Source organism: Fusarium graminearum, chromosome 2 (genome assembly GCF_000240135.3).
Source record: "Fusarium graminearum PH-1 chromosome 2, whole genome shotgun sequence".
Taxonomy (NCBI): domain Eukaryota; kingdom Fungi; phylum Ascomycota; class Sordariomycetes; order Hypocreales; family Nectriaceae; genus Fusarium; species Fusarium graminearum.
Genome location: NC_026475.1, coordinates 6,052,171 through 6,076,401, shown reverse-complemented (window position 1 = coordinate 6,076,401; position 24,231 = coordinate 6,052,171). Strand labels below are relative to the sequence as shown.

Here is a 24,231-nt window from a genome sequence, read left to right as displayed (position 1 = left end):
TATTGCCCTCGGTGCTCTCAGTCTGCCTTCAGCTTATACACGCTGGGCATGTTCCCCGGTGTCTTCCTCACCATTACCCTCGGTCTCGTCTCCATCTTCACCAGCTACATCGTCGGTCAGGTCAAGCTCAAGTTCCCTCACATTTCGCATTACGCCGATGCTGGACGCCTTTTGCTCGGTCGCTTTGGCTACGAGCTTTTCGGTGCTGCTCTCGTTCTCGAGCTTGTCATGGTCGTCGGTTCGCACGCTTTGACCGGTAGCATTGCGCTGATCGACATTAACGGTGGAAAAGTCTGCTCCATCGTCTTCTCCGCTGTTTCTGCCATCATTCTGCTGATCCTCGCCATCCCCCCATCTTTCACCGAAGTCGCTATTCTTGGTTACATCGATTTCGTTTCTATTCTCGCTGCCATTGGAATTACCATTATCGCCACCGGTATCCAGGCTAGCGACTCAACTGGTGGACTTTCTGGTGTTGAGTGGTCTGCTTGGCCCAAGGAAGACCTCAGCTTTGCCGAGGCTTTCGTCGCCGTCAGCAACATCATTTTCGCCTTCAGTTTCGCGATTGGTCAATTCTCCTTCATGGACGAGATGCACACCCCAACCGATTACATGAAGTCCATCTACGCCTCATGCTTTATCCAGATCTCCATTTACACCCTGACCGGAGCCCTTTGCTACGCTTTCATCGGACCTGCTGTTCAGTCGCCCGCTCTCCTGTCCGCTGGGCCTCTTATTTCCAAGATCGCTTTCGGAGTCGCCTTGCCTGTTATCTTCATCTCCGGTTCGATCAATTCGACCGTTGCACTCCGATATCTTCATGGCCGTATGTTCAAGGACTCGATTCTTCGATACGTCAACACCCCTATGGGTTGGGTCAGCTGGATCACCCTCGTCACTATCTTCACCATTGTCGCCTGGGTCATTGCTGAGGCTATTCCCATCTTCTCCGACTTGCTCTCTCTTGCCTCTGCCCTCTTCGTGTCTGGATTCTCTTTCTGGATTCCCGGTGTTATGTGGTTCGCTTTGCTCTGCGAGGGCAAGTGGTTCGAAAAGAAGAACTTGTACATGAGCTTGGGATCCATCCTTGCCTTCATCATCGGTATTGTTACCCTTGGTGCTGGTACTTATGCTACCATCAAGGATATTGTAAGTCAAATTCAAAATACCGTATTACGGAAACAGCAACTAATGTTTTCACAGATTGATATTACTAGCACCGGCTCTGCCCATGCTCCCTTTACTTGCCGATCAAGTTAGATTATGACCTAATATGGGATAGATGATAAAAAGCGTTGTTGCGTTTAAAGATATTTACTGTACATTAATTCAAACACGATTCTCGACTTCTTAATATCTTTCTTGATGATAAACACTGTGATGATATGTCCCATATATCTCCGATATTTACAACCTTGACATATATTGACGACTATGAAACTACTAAAGCAAATGGCATATGCTTATAGAGGTACTGACGTGTTGATGTATGTATCCCTGTGAAATGGGCAATATTAAATAAATAAAATAATAAGAAGCCCGTGTATTATTATAAGTATAGTTTGTGAAAAAGAAAGCGTCCAAATTGCCAATCTTGGTCATTGTATCCCTTCCAGTATTCCAATGTGCATAAGAAAGAAGTATCAAAAGCAAAATATCACAACACTTGATCCCATTCATTTTACGGCAGTGTAATTTAACGAGCAGAAGGATACAGCCACTCTTGGAAACTCGACCTACGTCGGACAGGCGATCCACTTGAGCCGTCACTACCAACACTGGCTCGACGATCGTTACTGCTTCGTCGCACCCAAGTATTGGTCCAGTCAGAGCCGGTCGCGGGTGTCGTGGTAGTCAATACTCTTTGTTTGTAAGCTATTGGACGAAAGGTCAGCTGTGGTTAAGCAGTGAGGTTGTGGGGGGTGGTAACGCGTACAGGTGGCATCGTTTCTATTGGGGTTTTCAAGAACAGCTTGCAGCTTGGCCTTGGCCTTCTCTGCCATAGTCTGAGGAGCCATATTGCTTCAACAAGCGGGTAGGTTTGAGGTACAAGATACGAACTGATATTCGTTGAGTGAAAGATGGAGATCTGAGGGGAAATCCCATCACAACGACAAGAGAGGGGAAGGGGTTTTATCCTGCACCTAGACAATTAAGAACCTCGTGACCAGTCGTCATTTTGACGAGATTCAGGAACACGTTTGTCAGCTCCGCAGTTGCCGTGTAGTTCAGAGTTACCTCTTTGGGTATAAGATGAACCATCACCAACGTTGGTGTCGTGCCATCAACGTCAGAAAACGCGGGGTAAGTTCACATCAACCAATTGCTCTGTGGTTTGGGTTGTAGTGGTTTCACGGTAGTCAACATCCTTTCATCTCATTTGTTCGACGGTTGATCGAGAGTTTACATGGGTTAATAGAAAGAACGTAGAGGCAGGGGTACCCAATGGGAAGTTGTAGGAGCTTCTGTACCTAGTCCACTGCGATACTGTAACAAGTTGATAATGCTATGAAGAGGTTTGAAATGAGTTGCGGTGAGTCCTATCAGTTATGTGTATTTCTAGTTGTGTAGACTTGGACTGTCTTTGAGACGGCAAAATTGAACTTTCTCACACCACGTCCTGGGGGACTAGTGTAGATGATTGTCGATTCCTTTTTGGTTCTTAAATTCTACGACTAGCTGTTTTTGACTGTAACAATTTTCACGGCTGCCAAAGGCTTCTGTATAAAGTGACACTCGTTGAAGTAGAGCACCATTGCCTACTATCAAAGTGGCTCAGCAGAGAGATCACATACCCTACAACACTCCAGAATTCGGCGATTTCTAAATTGGTCTCTCACGCGATGCCAAGCTAACCGCTTCAGCCGCGCAGTCGAGGATCCGCAACCCTGCCTAAAGCTGTCTCCTAGCGTCCAAGAAGCAACATCTGTTGGTCGAGAAGACATGATCCTAGCCAGCATTTATGGCACAGACCTGGTGTGTTGCCTAAAACGTTCCATAATAAACCCGAGGCCGACCAACAGCAGTCCGTGAGTAAAATGAGGTAATCCTTCGATGACGGGAGACTTAACCAGGTCATTCCCGGACCCAGAACCTCTTCCTTTGCCTTTGTTTCTGACGACATCACTCATTTTCGGATGCCATGGCGAGGCTCATCTTTGTTTACGCCGCTCTCTTTTTCTGGGTGACTCTGGCAGTTGCCCAATATGATCATAACAACCTTCTGAAGGGTTGCTACCAAGGGCGCTCTGATGACTTCACTCTCGGTGGGTTTGCCAGGACTCAGCCGCAGCGCGAGAGGTGTGCCCTCGTATGCTCCCAACGAGGTAATACGTTTGTCGCATTTGGCACCGTCCATTGCTTTTGCGCCAAGAGCGAACCTCCTAGCACCAACGAAGTCGACATCACTCGCTGCAAAGCGCATGGTCTAGACGGATGGAACGCACCCAAGCTCGGAAAGGCCAACCACATCGAAGAGGTCTTTGTCGTCTTCAACATAGACCCAAAAAGGAAGAGTGATAACTCAAAGAGTTCCTCTCAAGATGAAGCGAAATTATCACCTCATTCAGGATCGCCTGCTGGGCTTGCCCCTTCAGCTGGTCCCAGTAAACCCCTCGGATGCTATCCCGGCTTACCAATTGATGTCCATCTTACCAAGATCACAATCACTGAAGATGAGCGTCGTGAGTGCGCCAAGTCATGCGGCGGAGAAGGCAAGGCTGCTGTTGTCTTCAGTGGCCTTAAATGCGGCTGCACCAACATTCTCCCAGATGCTTCTACTCGAGTGGAAGACATCAGGTGCGCCCTACAATCTACGAACAAACTTTATCGCACCGATCTTGTCTACAGTGTATGGAGCACCGGGGTTGAGGCCCAAGAAAAATCCACTTCCTTAATTAAGGGACCGGTCGGGAAATGCTTCTCCAGTCGTCCCCTGACTTCAAGACAATTTATCGTCAGAAATAACGGACATGTCCGTGAGGTTTGTCTTGACCGGTGTAATTATCATGGGTATCCCATTGCGTTGGTACATGATTCAAATTGTTGGTGCGCCAAAACATATCCTCGTCGTATCTACTCTTCTGGCTTGGAGTCTTGCGATATCCCATGCCTGGGAGATAATGGAGGTCGTTGTGGTGGAACCAAAGGCATCAAGCTTTATTACTCTGTCTACGAAACGGAACAGGTTGATAAAGCTCCGGTAGACCTAAGCCGGAGGCCTTTTGATCTTCCAGTCCGACACGAGACAACGTGGCATGGATGCTGGAGCGAGCCGCCGATCACTGAGCACCACTCGCTTAGTATACAGAACAACACACCAGCGAGCTGTGCTAGCTACTGTCGTAGGTACAAGTCAAAGGTTGCTGCCGTGCGGCAGAATAGTTGCATTTGCGCCGAGTCTTATCCCGAACGCAGTCGAAGACGCCCCGACTCTTTGTGCAAATCCTCATGCCCTGGGAACCCATATGAAGACTGTGGTGGAACTCAGGTCTGGACTGTCGTCAATACTGGATTAGACACCCGTGTTTCATTCGATAAGCCCAGGCTCAAAGAACAGCCTGAAGACTTTAACATGAACCCGGGTTCAAAGAAGGCGTCGCTGTCGGGCTGCTACGCCGAGGAATCCGTCACACAGGGAGCCATCCAGGTACACATTGGTGGCGGCCGAGTCGAACTCTGCGCCTCCAGGTGCAGGAATTTGAAAATGCCGGTTTCTGCGTTACAAGGAAAAACGTGTGTATGCCGTGATACGATCCCCCGGAAGGATAGCAAAGTCGATAAATTCCATTGCAATCACTCTTGCCGAGATGCTGATGAGGGGTCCTGTGGCGGCAAAGATACTTACAGTATCTACAATTCTGGACTGCAAGGTCATATCAGAATCGATGCAAACACAAAACAATCTCACGGTTGTTTCAGGTTTGATCGCTTCTTATCTACCCGCCGTACTCCCGAGCTTGTTCGCGTGGACATCCATGGCCCGAATCGAAACCCGAAAGGAGGCTCCTGCACTACCCAGTGTGCCGAGAAGGGTTTCGCGGTGGCTTTACGACATCATACACAATGTTTCTGCTCTCCTGGGCTCCCGCAAGAAAGGCGACGTGTCGACGATGAGTTTTGTTCGATTGGGTGTCGCGGAGATACACTGGAAACGTGCGGCGGTCCCTCTTACGCATATACTGTTTACAAGACCGATGCATACATGCCCGATCTTCATACGGAAAAGAAGCCAAAGGCAAAGAAGCCGAAGCAAGAAGACCTGAGTCCTTCTCCAGACAGTAGACCTCAGTGTCTGCATCCCGCTTTGGACAAGGTCTACGAGGTTTTCAACGAGGTTTCGGACAGGATGGCTGTTATCACCCAAAAGGTCCGGCACGGGTTCTTTTGGTTACGCGACAAGTCGCAGCATATTTTTGATGTCTGTCTTTGGCATGTGATGCTCTTCTTTTCCAATATCATGTATCGTTTAGGATTGCTGTCGGCCGAGGGTGTGGTTGAGCTTTAGACGCGCCAATATTGTATTTCTTATGTTTATATGTTTATGCGAGAATGCTGTAACTACCTAGAAGAATAAATCACGCGTTGTATGAAGTCGTTCAAGAAATAAATCGTCATTGTCATTATATGAATCGTTCTACACAATCATATCGATGTTCCGTAACCTGTTGCCTGAATACTCCATGTCCATACATTAAAGCCATCAACTAAAATCCGACTTTTAGATAGTTATTAGAAAACTAACTGTGCGCTTGGATGTGTATGACCTTCGATGCAAGGCAACCGAAGGCAATGTTGTCATCAAATTTGTGCCAAACACCAAACAAAAGACAACCACCTGTATGTTTTCAAAGTCCAACATCAGGATGTCTCATGTGGCGCTGTTTCGTGAATCTGAGGCACTGACGGAACACTCCATCAACATGCCACTATGCCTGTTTCCAGAAACGGCGTGACAAAATTTCTACACAGCAATAAAATGGCTTATGACCTATTTAGTGTCCAGTGCCATAGTTTGACTGCGCGTTCGACAGAAGACGCTCTCTCTCGTCATCGGCCTTCATCTCAGCTTTCTTCTCCTCAAATCTGTTACCCTTGATGGCAACGAATACGGTCATAATAGCACCGACAAGAGCTCCAACAGCACCCAGCGTCGCGTTGATCGGTGTTGGATTGCCATGGAGTGGGCCGTGTGTGAGCGCGTCAAGACCAGACTGGGCAAGCTGAGTGATTCCCGAGACGCAGGTAATGGTTCCGTAGATACGCCCAAAAGTGGCAAAGCCGAAAACCTTGGTGGCATAATCCCTAGTATGCGAGTTAGTATGAAGATCGAGAGATTAAGATATGGGGAGCTACTTACGAGATGGCCGAGTAGTAAAGAGGCCGAAAGACGACAAATACGATAACAGTAACATACCCTGCCCAAATGTTGGAAAGACAGTTGAGAACTCCAATGATAGCAATGCAAACCGTGACAACGCCGAAGATACAAGGAATACTCAAGTTGTTGAGTAAAGCCCCAACCAAGGGCACCGCGAAAACTCCTGCGATAGGCAAAGCGTTGTCGAAGAAGTCATTGATGCGCTTAGCCGCTTCGTCAGAACCCAGCATATATCGGTACTGTGACCTGACACTAGCGATGAAGTAGTTCATTCGAAGCATCTGCAGAATTGTCAAAAGTAGTATGAGGATGAACCAGGGCGACATCATCTGTCTGTGAGCAGGCACTCCATGCAAGACTCCCCAAACACCGCTGGTTTCCTGTCGGTCTTCCTCCTCTATGATTCGCATTTCTCTTTCTTCACTATCGCCTGCAACCTCTTCGATCTTCTCAATCTTGGCTCTCCGTTGATCAGCACGTACACTCCGAATACGCCTCAATTCATCCGTATCTTCAATTTCATCATCCGACGCATGGATATCACGATTTCGATCCACAGCTTTTTGAAGCTTCTTCTCGAGTTGAGGTAGAGTATGGTATGAATGGGCAGGCATCCAGAGTAGTTCGGCAACGCATATAAACACTGGAACAGAAATGTAGCCAAAGAAGAACTTATCCAGTGTGAATCTACCGTCGGAGGCTTCATAAGCCATACGGTAGAACAGGAAGACGGCGGCAGAAGCGTCAAAAGCTCCTGTAATGAGAGCAACGATCAAACCGGAAAGCGTGTGGAAGGCATTGGCCAGCTGAAACGAGGAAACAAAGAGAAAAGTGCCACCGAAAGCTAGCAAGATGTTGCCGGCCAGGTAACCGTGGAATCCGGGGATGGAAAACGACAGGCCCATCATCAATGACCCGAGAGTCAGCAGAAGACTGGAAACAAGCCAGCATACGCGACGACCGTAGCGATCTAGAGCGGCCCCTGCAAAGAGGGAGGAGACATTGGCGGAGATTGATGCTGAGATGAAAAGCAGGTTAAGTCGCATATCCTGTGCAGCGCATGGAACCTGAAAGTCTGGCGCGTGTCCAAGACTCTTTTGGTCATTGTCGCAGAGTTCAGAATAAATGCCTTCAGAGATCAAGATGGGCTTTAAAGCAGCGAAACCGAATACGATGCCAGATGCAAGCCAGCAAGCTATTATAGCAGTTGCTACCTGAGCTGCAGACAGTTAGTAGAGCATATAGAGTTGAGTTGGTCTAAATTGACTCACCATATCGCTTAAAGTTGGAGACCTTGTAAGCAGCGAGATTGGGCAGTTTTTGCGCAATCTCAATGGGGGCAAAACTCAAGCGTCGCCAGCTTGATCTGTCGGGAAAAGATTCGTACTCATATCTATCGGGAACAAGAATATTTGGTGTTCCGAAACCAGGAGAGATATCTGGATGTATTGGACCTTCATAGTTGGGATTCGCGGGGCCTTCGTAGTCGAATCCCTCTGGATGAGTCACATGCTGAGCGAGAGACATTTGCGCTGGTAGGAGGATAATGGGAGTCACGCAACTACCTAAACAACAAATCTGGATACAGAAACATCACATAAGAGACGGTTCTGATGCGTGGACAAGGCGAATTTATTGCGAGACGTAGGGAAATGCGGTCAATATCAGGAAGTTTCGGTCGCATTCTTTTGTGAACCGTGATAAATGACGTCAAAGAGATCTATCGGCCTGGGGAATAAAATGTCCTGTAGTCGTATGATGGGCAAGGCTTATCTGGCTGACTATTCTAAACTTGGGAACACAAGCGAGGGTATTCGCAGCTTGGCGTAGCATTGGAATGCTGTGGAATGAAACAATTGAAGCCTCAGGCATATCTCCGGCTGGTTTGTTAGCAGTGTTACTCTAGAGGTACCGTGTTGTACGTGTTGACTGCCGAAGCTTCGCGAAACTCTCCCCACCAGGATACTTGCAGGGATGTCACCACAAAGCACTTAGAGTGCCCGTCAGCCTCATCATGGGCAAGCAAAGGGTCCCTCGTGCACGTGTTACAAGGTTCAATGTCACTGGAGGCATCTCTCGCTCCACTTGGTCCCTTCATCGGTTATGGCAATGCCGATTTAACGGGGCCAGATCGGATATAGCCTAAGAAAATTGACGGAAAATAATAAGGGTAGCTGAGTTAACAGACACTCTTTGGTTCATCAGTAAATAGATCATCTCCTGTCTTGTTTCTGTGCCAGTGCAAAACTGATCACTTGCAACTCTATTCCCATCCAACTTTGAGTCTGACTGTCTTACTGTCTCTCCTGCAGTGACAATGTCAAACCTTGAACCACATTCGGCCGTACTTGATACAGCGATATTCAAGATGAGTCGAGATGGCCCCAACCCGCAAAAGGTTACGCCGAAATAATTTCCTTATCGCAGTGGCAGTGGCGATGGTGTCTTTGTCTTAGTGGTCCAAACCTGTCTAACCGAATTCGACCTTCCCGAGGGTCCAGACTCTACATCGCTAAAGCTCAACAGCAATTGCCAGCAAATTTATTTTCTATTTTCGACTCTATTCACCGTATCTTTCTCCATGCTCTCTGTATTTCGACCACATCACACCAAAAAACCGCGCCAATGGAGTTCCAAAAACCCAGCCTCCCGCCAAAAGCCCCTAGAACGAACGCCTTGAAAGCTTCGAATGTGGCCAACACCCACGACTTGGATTTTTACGTCCATCCTCACTTGGTACCGGACCAGGACCCTTGCAAGGGCAGACTACTCCGAGCCACGGGTCCCATCCGAGAAGGCACCATTCTCCTGGTAGACACAGCATATGCCATCGTCCCATCTGTGACGTCCGATGCCGAACCGCTCATATGCAGCAATCTCTCATGCTCTCGCCGTGTCCCGCAAAATGGCCGTGCCGTACGCTGTGAAAACGCTTGTTTCAAAGACGTTGTTTGGTGCAATATCGCCTGCCGAGCCTCCGACAAGCTCCGACATGACTATGAGTGTGCCTGGCTAAAGAAGAATGCCGACAGCATGCGTCGCAAAGAAAGCGAGTACAACTTTGCGACCCTCTGGCATGTTGTTCGTCTGCTCGCCACGTGGAACGCCGAGTTGCACAGCGGAAATGCTGTCGCACAGCATCGGTACCCCTGGGAAGCTCACTTTTTGCGTGGCTGGAAGGCCGTCGACATGTGTTGTGCATACCTTGATTCATGGCCAGAGGAACAGTTGACGCATTGGAAACGACTGGTCAATGAGTATCTGAGTGATACCTCTGTTCTACCGTGCATGTTGACTGCCGACGATATGCTGCTATTGCTGTGCAAGGAAGAAACCAACACCTTTGGCCTGTACCCGAAAGCTACTGGCACTCAATTTGTGAACGACAATGCTACGTCCCGAGGTGAATCTTACGGCTTTGCTCTGTACCCCAGGGCTGCCCAGTTCAACCATTCGTGCTTACCTAATGTGAGTTGAGATTAACTGTATAGTGCTGCATTTAGTACTGACTTCTTCCCAGGTGTCACATAAACCCGACGGCCAAGCCAGGATGGTATATACAGCTGCTCGAGATATATCCAAGGGTGAAGAATGCATGATCACCTACTTTGATCTCGCGACGCGGAAGGATGTATCAAGTAGACAGAAATATGCCCAAACGCAGTTTCAGTTCAAGTGCACCTGCAATCGCTGTTTGGAGGAAGAGGCGGACGAAAACATGGACATTATGGATTCATTACCATTTGGGTTTTAAAAGATGGGATAGGCGTTCAGAGAGTATGATAAGATTTAGGCTATAAGAATACTCAATTTAAAGAATGTGTACTGGAATGGTATAACATGCTTGCCGACGATTAGCAGCCGAGTTTGGCTCCCCGATGCCACATCCTCACTCGGTCACCTCTGGTGAAGGGTAAAGAAGGACTTGCTCACCCCATCCTACAGCTGTTTCTGCTACAGTTACCGCTTCTTCCCACTCATCCAGACGATATCCACGTTCAACAACCCGATGTCCTGCTTCCTTACCCAACTTGAGAACTCCAGCCTCAATCATCTTGATCAGCGAGGCGAGCTCTTCTCGTGTGTACATGAATTTCGCCTTGATAGTGATATTTCGAACCATGAGACTGGCATAGTTGATCTTGATGTCGAACATCATGCCCAAAAAGATCACGCGACCGAAAGAGCTGAGTGAATTGATCGAGACGGTCAGGTGGTGGGGGGCTGCTGTTGCAGCAGGGGGCGAGACATCGATGTAAGCGTCGACGCCATGAGGTGCCAGGACGTGAATAGCTTCAGTGTCCTTCTTTTCGTCTCCAGTCAGCTCAAGAGCGGTGACTCGAGGAAATCGAGAAGTGAGAGGTTCCAGCTTGGATGCGGAGCGGGAGATTGCAATGACTTTGCAGCCGATTTGAGCAGCCAGCTCGACGACTGCTCCGGAAAAATGACCAGTGGCAGGTGCAACGATGACAGTGTCTCCAGCTTGGAGGTTGGCAGCTTTGATGCCACCATACGCAACGGAAAGTCGCTGGATATAGTTCAAGTCGCCATAAGAATATCCCATCTCATGGACAAGAATCTTCTCGTCGAGAGGCAAAACATTCTCTGTTGGAACGATGGCAACGTCTCTCCAGAAGCCCTGCCAGAGATTGAATAGCTTGATGTCACGCTCAGGGCCACCGCCATCGTGAATACCAAGGAGAACTCGTGTGTTAGGGTCATCTCTTGCAGTGACAAAGTTGTTCATGTAGACGAGTTGGCCTGGCTTCAGAGCTACAGCGTCCGGTCCAACAGAGATGATACGGCCAACACCTCCGTCACCGGGGTTATACGGGGGCTTGAAAGAAAGTGAACTCTTTCCATGGAAGCCAGCTCGCTGGTGAGGTCTAACTGGAGTGCTGAGAACACGGACGACGACTGATCCAAAGGGCGTAGGGCTTGGGATCGGGGTGTTCTCCAAGTCAAGTCGCCCATTGAAAGAGTTGAGGACAAGGGAGGTAGATGTTGTAGGGACAGCTGCGTTACTCATGATGGATATGCTAGGCAAAAGTATGAAGTAGATATGAATGCTGAGCGTATTGGATTGCTTGGAGTCATGGTTTAGAAAGCGTGCAACTGCACTCTTTATACATTTCTATTCACTTACTAATGTCTCTTTGTAGACTTTGAAAAGCCATAGAACGTGCGCTCGCGGCTTCTGAACATGCAATAGATTCACAAGTGCTGATGCCTGTTTTGTCGGCCGTAAAGGCGGATATAATAATTTCCCAAAGGGGCAATTGTTTGCTCCGATATCTCCGTCTCTCCTGACCCCACTTTATGTGGCATAGGGGCTTATCTTGCTGTTGATGATATAAAATAAATGATGCGGTAGACCGGGTCTCAGACGTGGACGCTTAATCGTGTATTTTCTTCAATCACGATCTAAGATACTCATATAACTCACACCCCACGGTTGCACAGCTGGAACGCATGATTGGAAATCCATTAAACGATTCATAATGAGAAGACAGATTAGTACAAGTTTTAAGACCCCATGATTGCACTGTCCCTATCATATCGCCAAGGTATCATCTCATGTGACCTTATCGATTCAATGATTGAAACCATCGTCTTCGTACAGGATTTCCTTCTCATTGTGGCATGAGACATTATGTCTGTTCTCTCCAATATCCTCCGTATTTACAATGTAATTTGAGTCCTGTACGGGATGGGAAATGTGTATCAATTCGGGACCTACCACACATATGCTTGCTAACGTTATGCGAAGCAGTCGTGAGTTTTCAAGTACATGGGGAGAGAAGCACGGTCTTGTTGACCACAACTGCACTGCTGTCTGCAACGTATTCACGATGTAATTTCCCTCGATAGGCCTAAAAAAACGTCAGCCCGAGACATCATGTTATCTAAAATTATACTTACGGCAAGTCGACACATTCAAAAAACTCAAGGGGGCCAAGAGTGGTCGACATCAATAAATCGTTTATCGATAAACTCGAAGCAACGTGTCGGTCATCATGTAGTCGTCCACCTTCCTGCATCTCACGATCAACCTCTATAGAGATTCTCACTGACCTTACAGCATTTTTACGACAGACGTCCAGAGCTGTCTGGAATTCGTAATCGCTGTATGTCAAAGAATCCAGATATGGACGGTATAAGAGTGTGATGAACGTGGTGTAGATGAGCTCAAAAAGGACTCTTTGCATGATGATATGATTAGAATCCGTAAAAGCGGTAATCTTGATCGATCGGATACGAAGTGAAGACGGGATAGACTGGTACCAGATGTCCAGCTGTGCTTTCACAAGCATTGCATCTGAATAGCTGCAGGTGCTAAAGCCCAATGCATGACAGATGATCCGACGTAAGATGGGTAAGACCTGAGACATCAACACGCAAGGGAGTGATGTATCGGTGGTCGCTCTAGGCAGCACCACTGTTGAGTCCTCATCAAAGTCATCATCCTGTGCGTCGGTCGGATGGCCAGTTGAGTGAGTATCTTCGTGGATCAGTGGAGGTACCCCATACTCGAGCGAGAATAAAACATCATAATACTGGATAAAGTACCACACACGACGTCTCATTTCGGCCTCGAAGGGAGTTATAAGCTGAAGAAATTGGTTCATCTCGCAATGATAGAATCTTTGATGAGCAAGTCGAACGGCCAGGGCATGTAGTTGACATAGATCGACGTCTGGGCTTTTTTGATGAAAGCGTCGAGAATGAAGATGGAGAGTCAAAGCCTCGACTAAGAATTCCACGGCTTTGTGGTACTGTCCTGAGACAAGACACCGTGCTGACATATTAGTATATGCCAATGAACTCTCGGGGCCTGAGAATGGTGTGCTTGCGCCGGAAATAGAAGCACCGATAGCCACGATAGAAAACAGTATGCTGACCCACAGGTGGCTGCTCGAGACCGGATCCTTCCAGAATTCTTCATATTGTTTCCGGAATTGGTGTGTATGGATAAATGGAACTACGGCGTGTTTGGCGTTGAAGTATGTTGATACTATTCTATCTGCAACTTTGCGAGGCGGTACGGCTGTCAAGATATCTTGCAGGGAAACCTTAGCTACAGTGCCAAATATGATGTCTGGGAGCTGACTCGCAGGGGGGGCTGGTGCAACTTGTCGGCGAGTGTCTTTGTTGACAGTTTTCTCGATACAATCTATGCTATCAAGAAGCTGCTTGACAGATTCCTCTGATTGGACTTGAGCGGGGTGGCTCAGGAGACGTTGCAGCACACCACGCATTCTCCCAAGTTCAGTCCGAACACCCATCTCGCTATTCTCGGCTGATGTCGACTTTGCTGGCGTTGAGATAGATTCAAAGCGACATGATCCTCCCAAACCACGTCTCTGGCATCCACTGCAAGGTTGTTGTCTGTCGCATTTCTGCTTACGCGCACGACAGGTGGAGCATGATACGGTTGGTCTGTTCCGCTTGATACGTTGTGGGTGAGAGACTCGAAAGGTGTTGGTGTGGCGTGCGAGCTCTCGGTTACTCATTTCAACGATTGATACAGAATACAGTCGGCGAAGAGCTGAGGTTTCATGCATGAGTCGGGTCATGAATGGGCTAAATGATGGGGGCTGGTAGTTTAGTCAGCGTCGACTCATGTTCCCATGGGTACTATAGGACAGCAGAACGATTATCCTCTAAAGTTTAGGGTGCAAGAATAAACACCTTAACAAGTTTAATCTAAAAAGCATAAGCTATGATCCTAATGCTAGTCTCGCTATCACAATCTGTTGTGCCGGCATCGCCTGCAGGCCAAGTAATGGTAGCGGCGGCATTGATATATTTACGTTGACTGAATCACACCGCAGAGATCCATGGAACGAGTCTGGATAAGCTCATGTTTGACACCCTGCTTTGTGGAAACGGATTCTTCACATTTCACAACCAGCGGACTACTGACGTTGTTTTCTGAGCATCACCGTCCAGATTCAGGCTCTGCATCGCAAAGTCTCGGCAAATAACTATGCAATCGGATACCATCAGCCGCGTTGCACGCGAAGGGCCGCAGCGAATTTCCGATCGGTGCTATGATGTGATGCCGATCCCTGATAACGTATCACAACGCTTAAGCACGCAATCCTTCCATATGCATGCTTATCTTGATCTTTCGCAGACTCCAAGATAAGGGCCTTTATTTCTTTTCCTCTCTATTTTTTTTGTAAGTACTTCTTCTCTTACACTACCTCTCAGCGCTAACAATAGTCTGATAGAATGCAATCATGTCAGACTCGGAACAGAAACATGCCATCGATAGCGTCAACGTCGAAGCACAGCTTCAAGCTTCTCTCAAGGGTAACATCACCAGTATCACTGTCCTAAGCCCTGCACTGACACTGCCCAGCAAGATGGAATCGCTCGCCCCTCTACAATGCAACGATTTTAGGTCTCTGCAGCTTCGCAGCCCCCGGCCTCTGGAGCGCAATGAACTCTCTTGGCGCAGGCGGTGCTCAAAAACCCTACCTCGTTAACACTGGCAATGCACTTACGTTCTGTTTGATGATCATCTCCTGTTGGTTCACGAGTGGAATCGTCAAATACATCGGCATCAAAGGCGCTCTCATTATTGGCACTGTCGGCTTTGCACCCTACAGCGCAGGCTTGTACCTGAACAATCGTTATGGCGTTGAGTGGCTCGTCATCTTTGGTGCCGCGTGTTGTGGTGTTTCTGCTGGAATATTCTGGTCAGCTGAGGCGGCGATTGCCATCGGATATCCTGAACCGCGAAACAGAGGCCGCATGGTCGCCTATTGGCTTTCCTTCACAAGGTTCAGTCAGGTCATGGGCGGTGCGATCAACCTGGGTCTCAATGTCAATCAGAACGAGGCCGGGAAAGTTTCATACAAGGTTTACCTCATCTTCATCGCTCTTCAGGCTTTGGCACCTTTCATTGCATGTCTCTTGAACAAGCCTTCGCAAGTGCAGCGATCCGACGGTCGACAGGTTGATATGAGCATTCATGACCACCCATGGAAAGAGTTCAAAGCAACCACACGAACGTTCCTCAAAAAGGACTTCATACTGCTGATCTTATGGATTGGGCAGGGCGTCTACTCCGAATCTGTCTTTTTTACCTACATCGCTCTCTGGTTCAGCGTGCGAGCTCGGGCTCTGGCATCTTTCATCTCTGGCATCGTCGCAGTCATCATAAGTAACTTACTTGGCGTGTGGCTTGATCAGCACCAAATTTCTCTCAAGAAACGCGCGCGATGGGCATATATTGTCATCATGACTCTGCAAGGAGGCTGGTGGATATGGTTGGCCATCAATGTCACCAAGTTCAATCGTCAAGGTGCTCTCTACGACTGGGCTGACCCCGGGTTTGGTGCCGCATTCGGTGTTTTCGTCTTTCTGGTCACTGGCTTCCAGCTCAACTATAATTTTGCCTTTTTCGTCATTGGTGAAATCTCAACCAGTTCTCAAGAAACAGTACGTCTGTCAGCGCTACTGCGAGCCACTGAGTCGGCATGGCAAGCTCTAAGTTACGGGCTCAATGCTCTACCTATCATGGCAACCGTCGGTAGCACGTATACGAACTTTGGGCTTTGGGCTATTGCGATATTCCCGGCTTGGTTGGTGATCCGAGGACTGGGCGAAAGCGAGAGGCAGGACGTTGGTTTAGAGACGGCAGACACGAGCGAGAACGACTAAAGATATCAAGTAAGGCAGTTTTATACATAGCGTATGGTGCATAGCGTAGAAAATCCAAAAGGTCTCTGTTATATCTGTGTTCGTGAATCTATTACGGTGCATCGGTAGGGTCCCTACGCAATCGTTAGCACAAGTGCATCATTTGCTTATCAAGACACACTTACCAATCAGTAACCAAGTGCTCATCCAAACCATCCAGCGTCTTCATGTCACTTTCTGAAATCTCAAACCCATCAACGCTTGCATTCTCGATCATGCGCTTCTGCTTAGTGCTCTTGGGCAAAGTAATGAAATCGTGCTGGAGACCCCATCTGGAAACATCAGTACTAACAAGACATTTCGGGGTTTTTTTTTTTTTGGGAACCTTACTTGACAAAGATTTGCGCTGGAGTGACAGAATACTTCTTGGCCATGTCGAGGATGGCAGGGTGATCCATGCGCTCAGCGCGAGCAAGAGGCGCGTAAGCCTCGATGGCGATGTTGTGCTTGGCGCAGGTGGCTCGGATATCCTCTTGGGTGTTGAAGGGGTGGACCTCGATCTGGTTGATGACAGGCGCGATTCGTGGGTTAGACGCCATCAATTCTTCGATCTGGAAGATGTTAGAAATATGACCTGCAGTCGGATCTTAGAACTTACATGCGCAGAACCGTAGTTGCTGACTCCAGCAGCGCGGATTTCACCCGCATCAACAGCATCCTCCAGGGCCTTCCAACTGGTGAGTCTCGCTTCTTTTCCACCATAAGGGCTGTGTAGCAGAAACAGGTCGATGTATCCCAGACCCGAAGCCTCGACAGACTTCTTTACTGATCGCCGCACAATATCATACGATGTATCACAGCTAGCGAGCTTGGAAGTGTACCAGATATCCTCACGCTTCAAGCCAGACGTGTTCTCACTGCCAGCAAGGAAGTCGTTGATAGCTTTACCAGCCTGGCGCTCATTGTGGTACATCTGCGCGCAGTCAAAGGCGCGGTAACCGGTGAGGAGACCTTGTCGCACTGAATCTGTAGCTTCTCTGGTAGACATCATGTAGAGACCGAGTTGGATGCGGGGGATGATGAGGCCATTGTTGAGCTGTCTGCGTTAGTGGGATTCGCTGTAGTGTTTGGTGTAGCTTACCTTGGCCGTCGCGGCAAGAAGTGAGGGTTGTGATGCCATTTTGTGTTTATTCTACTATTTCTGTGAGTTTGAAGAATGAAAAAGAGGGCGAAATTGATTGAATGATGTCAGGTCAACCATCTGATAAAGAACTGATGGGTCCGATTTCGCTGGGTCCTGGAGCGGGGATGACGTAGCATTCGCGTCGCATTCACGTCGGCATCTTGCAGCTCGCTTCTGTCTTTCATGGGGAAAACTTCGACACGTTGGTCATTCGATTTATATTCTTTGTCTCTCAAATGGCACCTCGAACCGGCGACTTTGTCATTCCACATCAAATCTATAGTGTGCAAAAGTCGTTTTTCTACATATCAGCTCATCCAAAGACACGACCGACTGAGTGTGCCTCTGGCTTCGTAGTCTCATCAACTTGACATATCTACATCCTCAAATCATTCCATCAATTCTTTTCTTCACCGTAAGCGACTCGCCCCTCAGTCCTCTGCGAGCCTCTTCTCAACCCTCCTTCCAACTGACACACTCCACACATCAACCCTGTTGTTCCACAAGTTTGTCAGATAAAACGTGACAGCCATGAGAATGACCCAGCCGATCGCATAACCGCCCATCTTTCCAAAGCTATCGAACAGCCGGGGCATGATCCAGAATCCTAGACTGTGCAGTACAGGTCCATGCACAAGATACAGGGAGAAGCTGACCTTGCCCAGGTACTGTGGGAAGCGACTCTCGAGCAAGCGAACAAGGACTGGACTGCGCAAGATGCAGGCGACGAGGAGAACCGCACCCTGAGCCTGGTAAAACATCCAGCCGGAGAGCGGGTGGTAGTACCTCGGTACCCAGGTTGAAAGATATGCAAAACCGGGAGTATACTCAGCACCAGAATCGGGGTATGAAAGGAAGTAAAGCGCCAAGACGATACCAGCCCATCTCAACGCCGTTCCCCTGGTCGTTCGTTGGAAGTCTCTTCCGCGTCCTTTCGCTCCAGCAGCCGACGGTGGGAGATCGGATGATCGTCGAATATCACGCTCCGAAAGTAGCATGCCGCCCATGAACGTAGCCATGTCCCATCTTCCGATGATCAAGCTGTAGACAGAGAGGAAGCTGCCAATCCTCGCGCGCCACTTAGCCTTCATAAAGGCCGTACCGAGAAGGAAGATGTAGATGAGCATGGAACCACGGAATTCCATCGGGATGGTGAAAGTGTGGGGGTCGTAACGAGTGTGGTAGTGACCAAAGTTGAATGGATTAGCCCATTCGGCGTAAGATCGAGTGAAATTCTTCATGGCGTATGTCAGGTTGGGGTGGATGAATGGGTGCTCTTCCCAGGAGCCTCCCATCTGAACCCACGTAAGGTTGAGAGGGTTTGTGGCATTGGTGGCATTGAGAGACAAGTCTAGGTCATCGTCGTCATAATAGCTGAGTGAAGCCAGTCGTTCCATGGCGGACATGTGCTTGACGGGCTTGATGGTTTCGGTACTGTTGGTGTCATTGCTGGGGAATTGCGCCTCATATTCGGATTCCAAAGTGTAGAGCTGGGATGGTCCATAAGATCTTGTTGTGTGGTTAACACAAAGAAGCTGGTCAGTCCACTCAGTCACGTTCCCCAACGGGTAGCCAGTAGTGTTGCGGAGGTATGCGGTTGTCTCGATGCCAAGATAGTTGGCGATACCTGTTGCGCCTTTTACAGCGGTGCCATTGACGCAAATGTTGCTCACAGCCAGATCGGCGTGGGTGATGGTCGCGTTGATGTAGTGCGAGTCGGGACCCTTGTAGATGGAGAACTCGGATTTGAAGACACCAACCTGAGCTAGCACAGCCACCAGGAACATGCTGATAGTGGGGGGAATGTAGAGGCGAAAGATACGTCTAAAGACCGAGGACGCAAGCTTCTGATAAGCGGAATCAAGCTTGCGCTCATGAATGAGGCGTAGAATATGGCGACAAATGACATAACCAGAGATGGCGAAGAAAATGGCGACCATAGCACGACCGCGATGCAAAAGACAGATGATTGGAAGCGATTGCCAGCCCCAGTACGGTTCAGGCGCACGTGGTGGAAACGCGCCATAGCCGAGCATAATAGCGGGTGTCCATGGCCAGAAAAAATGATAGTTGAATACCAGTAAACAAGCGATACCTCGCAGACCGTCGAGACATTTGATCTTGTCCCTGTTGAGTCGCGAGTTTGGGGATGACGCTGACGAGGGCTTATCTTCGTGCTCAGAGCGAGGCAGCAGATCTGGCTGTTGGCCTAGGCCGCCCATGGTGCCAGACTGAGATGTTCTTGATCTAGCGATTGGGAGCATTCATTCAGTCAATCGCGCGGTCGTACAGCAAAAGAAAAAGGTACGCGGTGAGATGCAACTGCGACTGAGGATGAGAGTGAGAATGAACGAATTGATTCAAGGGAGGTTGCACAGAGTGTCCTTGATCTTGATACGAGATTACTTAAGCCAAGATCTACAAGGGGTTTAGGCTGTTTTGGCGCTTGTGCCACACCAGCGCCGCCACATGGATTCGCCGCCACAACACCATAATGATCAACATGGGAGCGTTTTGACTTGCAAAATATTCCACAAATTAAAGCTGCTGAAAACAAATAAGGTTGAAAATTCTAGAAGTTTATTAAATTGTATATCCTTCATTGCGAAATTTCTTCAAAGCGTAGCTTTTGTAGAGAAATGACTTGTGGACTATGGGTCACTCCCAAAGTAGCACCTTGTATCACTCCCTGCTTAACGGCACTTCTCTCATATGAATATTACTTAAGCGGCTGGGGGCTAAAGTACTCCCAATCCTCACTCAAGTCGTCATTCAACCTGTACATCTTTCCAATTGTAGATCCATCCGCCGCCAAGGCTTCAGTATCAGCCTTACGACAAGTATCACAATCGCTGCACATGACATCGCTAATGTCGTTTATCGTTGCGCAAGGCTTACCATCAACGCTGTTGTTGCACTTCCACTTCTTGTGGTCCGCGCGAATGGTTTTTGTTGTTGTAGGCATCTTCAACCGTCAGCTGTTCAACTGTCAACTGTCAACTGTCAACTGTCAACTGTTGGATTTGTAGTGTATGATGGTTTCAAGTTTGTCCTTGGTGTTTTGTAAACGGTAATGTTTTTGGGCAAATTTGACAGGTGTGGGAAAAACAAATATTTATATCTGGTCAAGGTTTGTGAACCACTCCAAAGTTTGATGCTTATCATGTATCACAACTTTATATCACTCTATTAAAGGGAACACAAACAACTGGTTAATTACTTCATTAAGCAATAAAGCGCCATGCATAGCCTCAATTTGTACATGAATATTTGTAGAAGCATAGGTACTTAATAGTTGTGTGCCATCAGAGGCTACAATTAATCACAAAGAAGCAGATAAATCCATGCACGATAAAGCAGTAGAATCATTTGTATTCAAATGAAAATGAATGTTCAAGGCTCAAATATGCAGTCCTGCTTCTTTTAATTTTTCCTCCCATCTGATCCCCAAATCCACCTACAGTCTACATAAGAAAACAGCATCTTTGGGTGCATCCATAAAACCCAGTTCCAGCCTTCAGATTTCCATTTTGTTCAAGTCGAGTTCCACATCTCCATCCAGGAAAGCATATTCTGCCGCTGGGTCGAACTCCATTGCTGCCTGGAAATCCAGTGCATCAATGTCGACTGCCTCAAACCCAAATCCCTGAGGCACCTCGTGCATCTCTTCCATCTTGTTCTCCAAATCCATCGGAGGTTCAAGGCTTTCATCGACAAGGGCCAGCCCTTGATCAGCAAACTCGGATAGTAGGTCGTCAAGACCTGCATCGGTCATGTCTGCCCCTGCAACTGTGTCCGTTACCATTTTGGTGAAGGACAGAAACTCGGTGTCGGCATCTGTCATCCGGTCCTCAGGTCGAGAGATCCTGATCATGTTAGCTAGAGCGTTGGCAAAGGCAGGCTGTTCAGCCTCGTGGAGTCCCGTGGTATATTCCATGAGGGTCTCGTGCTCATCCTTGGTCAGGCCGATGTCTCCTGCCAGGTAGTTGCAGATAGTTTCCATGGCCCCTTCAATGATAGGACCTTGGTCGGGTGAGGATTGAATCTCTTCTTCAACCAGAGTGGTGAACGCGTTCTCAAAAAGCTCACAGCTGCGGCTGCTGTACTCCTGTGAGGACTCCATGATGAATTCTGGTGTTTGCGAAAGGTGGTTGAGAATTTCTTTCCGTCTGATAAATGTTAGTTGGTGGATAGGAATGTTTACTTACCGTTGGTAAATCGAGATGATTTGGTTTGGAGATGAAGGTTAGGGAATGGCGAGAACGAGCGCCTTTCTTATAAGATTGATGTTTCATTTTTTGCCATGTATTTCTCCACTCTCACTCATGAATGAACCGAGCTCATCTGATCGTAACATTTTGTTGTTCGCCCCGAACAAAATCCTCCAAGTTAACAAAGAAACAGTGGGCATGGTGCGGGAACACACAGGTTAAGTCCACACAACCGGAAAATTTCATTCAGAAGATGAAAACATGATATCAAAGGCCCATTTTATTATGCTTTCATTGTATATGCATCATAAAGAAACTGTTGAAGTAGTCCTTCAAAAACAAAAGGAGAGGCGGTTGAACAATACAAACAGAGCTCGCCTGCGTTACAATGCCCATTGTCTCAACCGACTGAACACTGACTGCCCTGTTCTGGAGACAATATTCTAAATGTCCATGGACTATTATTGGTAGCTCTGTGGTGGTCTTAATCAGTAGGAGTTGGGTGTTGGCGCGATAAATGGTATGAAAGATCTGGAAACGAACATTCCAAACTCCCTTAAATCTAAGTCGGATATCTTGCAACTCATGATCAGCACATATATGGAGCTCTGATCCATGAACTGCTATTGGGTTTTTTGCCTTTCACCTGTAGATTGAGGTATGATGCGTCAGGTCTGGCCATTAGCCTCTTAAATCACATGTGGTAAGCACTTGGACATGTTTATCATTCAGGTTAAAAGCTGACGGTCGCCCGAGACCGCCCATATCTTCAAACCTTCTCTCCATTCGCAATCAAGAGTAATATACTTTATCGTCTCTTAACAATAGCAGAGGGGTTGCAAACGTTGATCAAGATGGTACTGCAAACTATCAGGCGATTAGTCCTTGGCCAAACACGATGGGCTCCAAACTATCCAATAGACCCGACCGATACAGTACTGCCAGTATTTTACTTTGATGATACTCCACTCCTTCGTAACTATGTACAGTGTTCTACGCTCAGGTTCAATGACGTGTTGGATGCAGCAATGCTTAGGGAGTCTTTGTCTCAATTGATCGCTCTTCCAGGGTGGAGGAAGCTTGGTGGACGTGTCCGAATGAATGTGAGAGCAAATTGAAGCGGCAGGGTTGGATTGCTTGCTGATCTGACTACCAGAGCAAATGCAAACTCGAAATTCACATCCCGAAGACTTTTTCTTCGCAACGGCCTGCTTTTGGGTTCCACCATACCACCTTCGACACCAGCATAGATGAACATCCTCTAGCATCCAGGCTCCCTAAACCAACTCCCGAAAAACCGTCTATCCATAACCAGCACTCCGATTTCAACACTTTCGAAGTTCCACCAGATACTCCACTGTGTCTAGACGACTATCTCAAGTCTGATCATCCACAGTTGACACTCCATATTGTATCTTTCACAGACGCGACTCTGGTGTCCATATGTTGGCCTCACATTGCTGTCGATGGAATAAGTCTGGCTCATATAGGCCATGCATGGAGTATTTCGCTTGCCGGGCGCGTATCTGAGATCCCATCCATGCTGTCAGCGAACGATGACCCCATGGCCAACGCCGGACGCGACTCTTCTTGCACAGAACAGCATCCCCTAGAGAAACAACAAATCACCGGTTGGCGGATGTACCTTTTTGCGTTTTACTACGTTTTAGACCTTCTCTGGTGGCGTACCATCGAAACTAAGGTGCTTTTTCTACCAAAGAATTTTGTCAAAGATCTACGCGACCAAGCTTTGTCATCCCTCAGCAAAGAACGTCCAGCTCCTTTCGTCAGTGAATCGGACGCCATAGTCGCCTGGCTGACCGTCGCTGTGACATCGACTCTCTTCCCAAGTGGTTCGAACCGCTCTGTCACCATCGGGAATGCGTATGATCTCCGAGGCCGTGCACCTTCGTTATTTCCAGTTTCGAATGGCAAAGGAGCATACATTCAAAACGCTGTATTCCCATGCTGGGCAATTGTACCAGCAAAAAAAGTTCATAATCGGGACGAAGATACACTAGGGTCGATTGCTTTGGCAGTTCGTAGGAGTATCCAAGAGCAGACAACCGAAGCTTCAATTCACGCCCAAGCTCGGCTCACGAGGGATTCATTGGAGGTTTCTGGAATACCGCCTATGTTTGGAGACGTCAACCAGTTTACCATACATTTTGCCAGTGTCAGAGCCGACCTGGCAGAATCACTGGATTTTCGTCCAGCCATCAAGAGTGTATTCCGATCAAGCGAGCGTCAGAATCCTACCAAGAGTGTCTGGGCAGCATCTCCAGGTCATCCTGTTTACTACCACATCAAGTGCATCAGTCCAAACAATATGCTTGCGAGGAATTACTCCCTCATCACCAAGACTTCAACTGGCGATTATTGGATTAATGGAAATTGTCCACCCGAGGTGTGGAAGTTGATGGAGTCGATGATCAGTGATTTTGTTCCATGGCTGCACGGTCAAGGGTGAAAGTGACTGTTGGTTCTAACAACATTGTGTGGAGAATATTCAGGGATCAGCGCTGGCCAAGAGTGGGATCAATCGGGGGGACCGCCAGCCACTCGCATCACTTTCGGGGAAGACTTTGCTTCTGTACCGGTTCCCCGAAGTTGTACCTTTTCGGGGCAATTGCGCCGAGCTGCAGTCGAGCATTGATGCAGTTCGATGCAGCCTGAGGGCGATGTGTCGGCAAGGACCGCAGGCCAGATTCATCTCAACATCTCGAGGCGAAAGACTGTCACAACCATTGAGGATTGAAAGAAGACGAGATTGTGTTATTGGCAGTAATCTTCTGGTTTTACAT

At 48.1% G+C, this 24,231-nt stretch overlaps 12 protein-coding genes across 12 annotated transcripts; 5 read left to right on the top strand and 7 right to left on the bottom strand.

Moving 5' to 3' along the window:
• Positions 1 to 48: 48 nt before the first annotated feature.
• FGSG_03749 (uncharacterized protein) lies at positions 49 to 1,354 on the top strand (the record flags this gene model as incomplete). The annotated part of the gene is made up of 2 exons (XM_011323639.1): positions 49 to 1,149; positions 1,204 to 1,354. The coding sequence occupies 2 exons, from the start codon at positions 49 to 51 to the stop codon at positions 1,258 to 1,260; spliced, it is 1,158 nt and encodes a 385-aa protein (XP_011321941.1). The 3' UTR covers positions 1,261 to 1,354.
• Positions 1,355 to 1,516: 162 nt separating this feature from the next.
• On the bottom strand, positions 1,517 to 2,091 carry FGSG_12387 (uncharacterized protein). The gene is made up of 2 exons (XM_011323638.1): positions 1,937 to 2,091; positions 1,517 to 1,875 (listed from the first exon to the last, which is right to left on the bottom strand). Exons 1-2 carry the CDS (start codon positions 2,016 to 2,018, stop codon positions 1,697 to 1,699), a joined length of 261 nt encoding a protein of 86 aa, XP_011321940.1. The 5' UTR covers positions 2,019 to 2,091; the 3' UTR covers positions 1,517 to 1,696.
• Positions 2,092 to 3,142: 1,051 nt separating this feature from the next.
• FGSG_03750 (uncharacterized protein) lies at positions 3,143 to 5,506 on the top strand (the record flags this gene model as incomplete). The annotated part of the gene is made up of 1 exon (XM_011323637.1): positions 3,143 to 5,506. One exon carries the CDS (start codon positions 3,143 to 3,145, stop codon positions 5,504 to 5,506), a length of 2,364 nt encoding a protein of 787 aa, XP_011321939.1.
• Positions 5,507 to 5,993: 487 nt separating this feature from the next.
• Positions 5,994 to 7,906, bottom strand: FGSG_03751 (uncharacterized protein; the record flags this gene model as incomplete). Its single annotated transcript, XM_011323636.1, has 3 exons — positions 5,994 to 6,303; positions 6,416 to 7,598; positions 7,651 to 7,906. The coding sequence occupies 3 exons, from the start codon at positions 7,904 to 7,906 to the stop codon at positions 5,994 to 5,996; spliced, it is 1,749 nt and encodes a 582-aa protein (XP_011321938.1).
• A 1,098-nt stretch (positions 7,907 to 9,004) lies between these two features.
• Positions 9,005 to 10,133, top strand: FGSG_03752 (uncharacterized protein; the record flags this gene model as incomplete). The annotated part of the gene is made up of 2 exons (XM_011323635.1): positions 9,005 to 9,847; positions 9,900 to 10,133. 2 exons carry the CDS (start codon positions 9,005 to 9,007, stop codon positions 10,131 to 10,133), a joined length of 1,077 nt encoding a protein of 358 aa, XP_011321937.1.
• Positions 10,134 to 10,268: 135 nt separating this feature from the next.
• On the bottom strand, positions 10,269 to 11,408 carry FGSG_12386 (uncharacterized protein; the record flags this gene model as incomplete). Its single annotated transcript, XM_011323634.1, has 1 exon — positions 10,269 to 11,408. One exon carries the CDS (start codon positions 11,406 to 11,408, stop codon positions 10,269 to 10,271), a length of 1,140 nt encoding a protein of 379 aa, XP_011321936.1.
• A 564-nt stretch (positions 11,409 to 11,972) lies between these two features.
• FGSG_12385 (uncharacterized protein) lies at positions 11,973 to 13,956 on the bottom strand (the record flags this gene model as incomplete). The annotated part of the gene is made up of 2 exons (XM_011323633.1): positions 11,973 to 12,252; positions 12,302 to 13,956. 2 exons carry the CDS (start codon positions 13,954 to 13,956, stop codon positions 11,973 to 11,975), a joined length of 1,935 nt encoding a protein of 644 aa, XP_011321935.1.
• Positions 13,957 to 14,625: 669 nt separating this feature from the next.
• On the top strand, positions 14,626 to 16,054 carry FGSG_03754 (uncharacterized protein; the record flags this gene model as incomplete). Its single annotated transcript, XM_011323632.1, has 2 exons — positions 14,626 to 14,698; positions 14,748 to 16,054. 2 exons carry the CDS (start codon positions 14,626 to 14,628, stop codon positions 16,052 to 16,054), a joined length of 1,380 nt encoding a protein of 459 aa, XP_011321934.1.
• A 91-nt stretch (positions 16,055 to 16,145) lies between these two features.
• Positions 16,146 to 17,226, bottom strand: FGSG_03755 (uncharacterized protein; the record flags this gene model as incomplete). Its single annotated transcript, XM_011323631.1, has 5 exons — positions 17,175 to 17,226; positions 16,692 to 17,129; positions 16,424 to 16,644; positions 16,219 to 16,365; positions 16,146 to 16,167 (listed from the first exon to the last, which is right to left on the bottom strand). The coding sequence occupies exons 1-5, from the start codon at positions 17,211 to 17,213 to the stop codon at positions 16,146 to 16,148; spliced, it is 867 nt and encodes a 288-aa protein (XP_011321933.1). The 5' UTR covers positions 17,214 to 17,226.
• A 421-nt stretch (positions 17,227 to 17,647) lies between these two features.
• FGSG_03756 (uncharacterized protein) lies at positions 17,648 to 19,156 on the bottom strand (the record flags this gene model as incomplete). The annotated part of the gene is made up of 1 exon (XM_011323630.1): positions 17,648 to 19,156. The coding sequence occupies one exon, from the start codon at positions 19,154 to 19,156 to the stop codon at positions 17,648 to 17,650; it is 1,509 nt and encodes a 502-aa protein (XP_011321932.1).
• Positions 19,157 to 20,733: 1,577 nt separating this feature from the next.
• On the bottom strand, positions 20,734 to 21,339 carry FGSG_03757 (uncharacterized protein; the record flags this gene model as incomplete). Its single annotated transcript, XM_011323629.1, has 1 exon — positions 20,734 to 21,339. One exon carries the CDS (start codon positions 21,337 to 21,339, stop codon positions 20,734 to 20,736), a length of 606 nt encoding a protein of 201 aa, XP_011321931.1.
• Positions 21,340 to 22,281: 942 nt separating this feature from the next.
• On the top strand, positions 22,282 to 23,897 carry FGSG_03758 (uncharacterized protein; the record flags this gene model as incomplete). Its single annotated transcript, XM_011323628.1, has 3 exons — positions 22,282 to 22,284; positions 22,417 to 22,530; positions 22,584 to 23,897. 3 exons carry the CDS (start codon positions 22,282 to 22,284, stop codon positions 23,895 to 23,897), a joined length of 1,431 nt encoding a protein of 476 aa, XP_011321930.1.
• Positions 23,898 to 24,231: the final 334 nt, after the last annotated feature.

Excerpts from the sequence above, each read along its gene's own strand:
- FGSG_12387 (XM_011323638.1), bottom strand. The coding sequence starts at position 2,018 with ATGGCTCCTCAGACTATGGCAGAGAAGGCCAAGGCCAAGCTGCAAGCT. Across the intron at positions 1,876-1,936 it reads CAATAGAAACGATGCCACCT|CTTACAAACAAAGAGTATTG; the intron begins GTACGCGTTACC and ends TTCGTCCAATAG.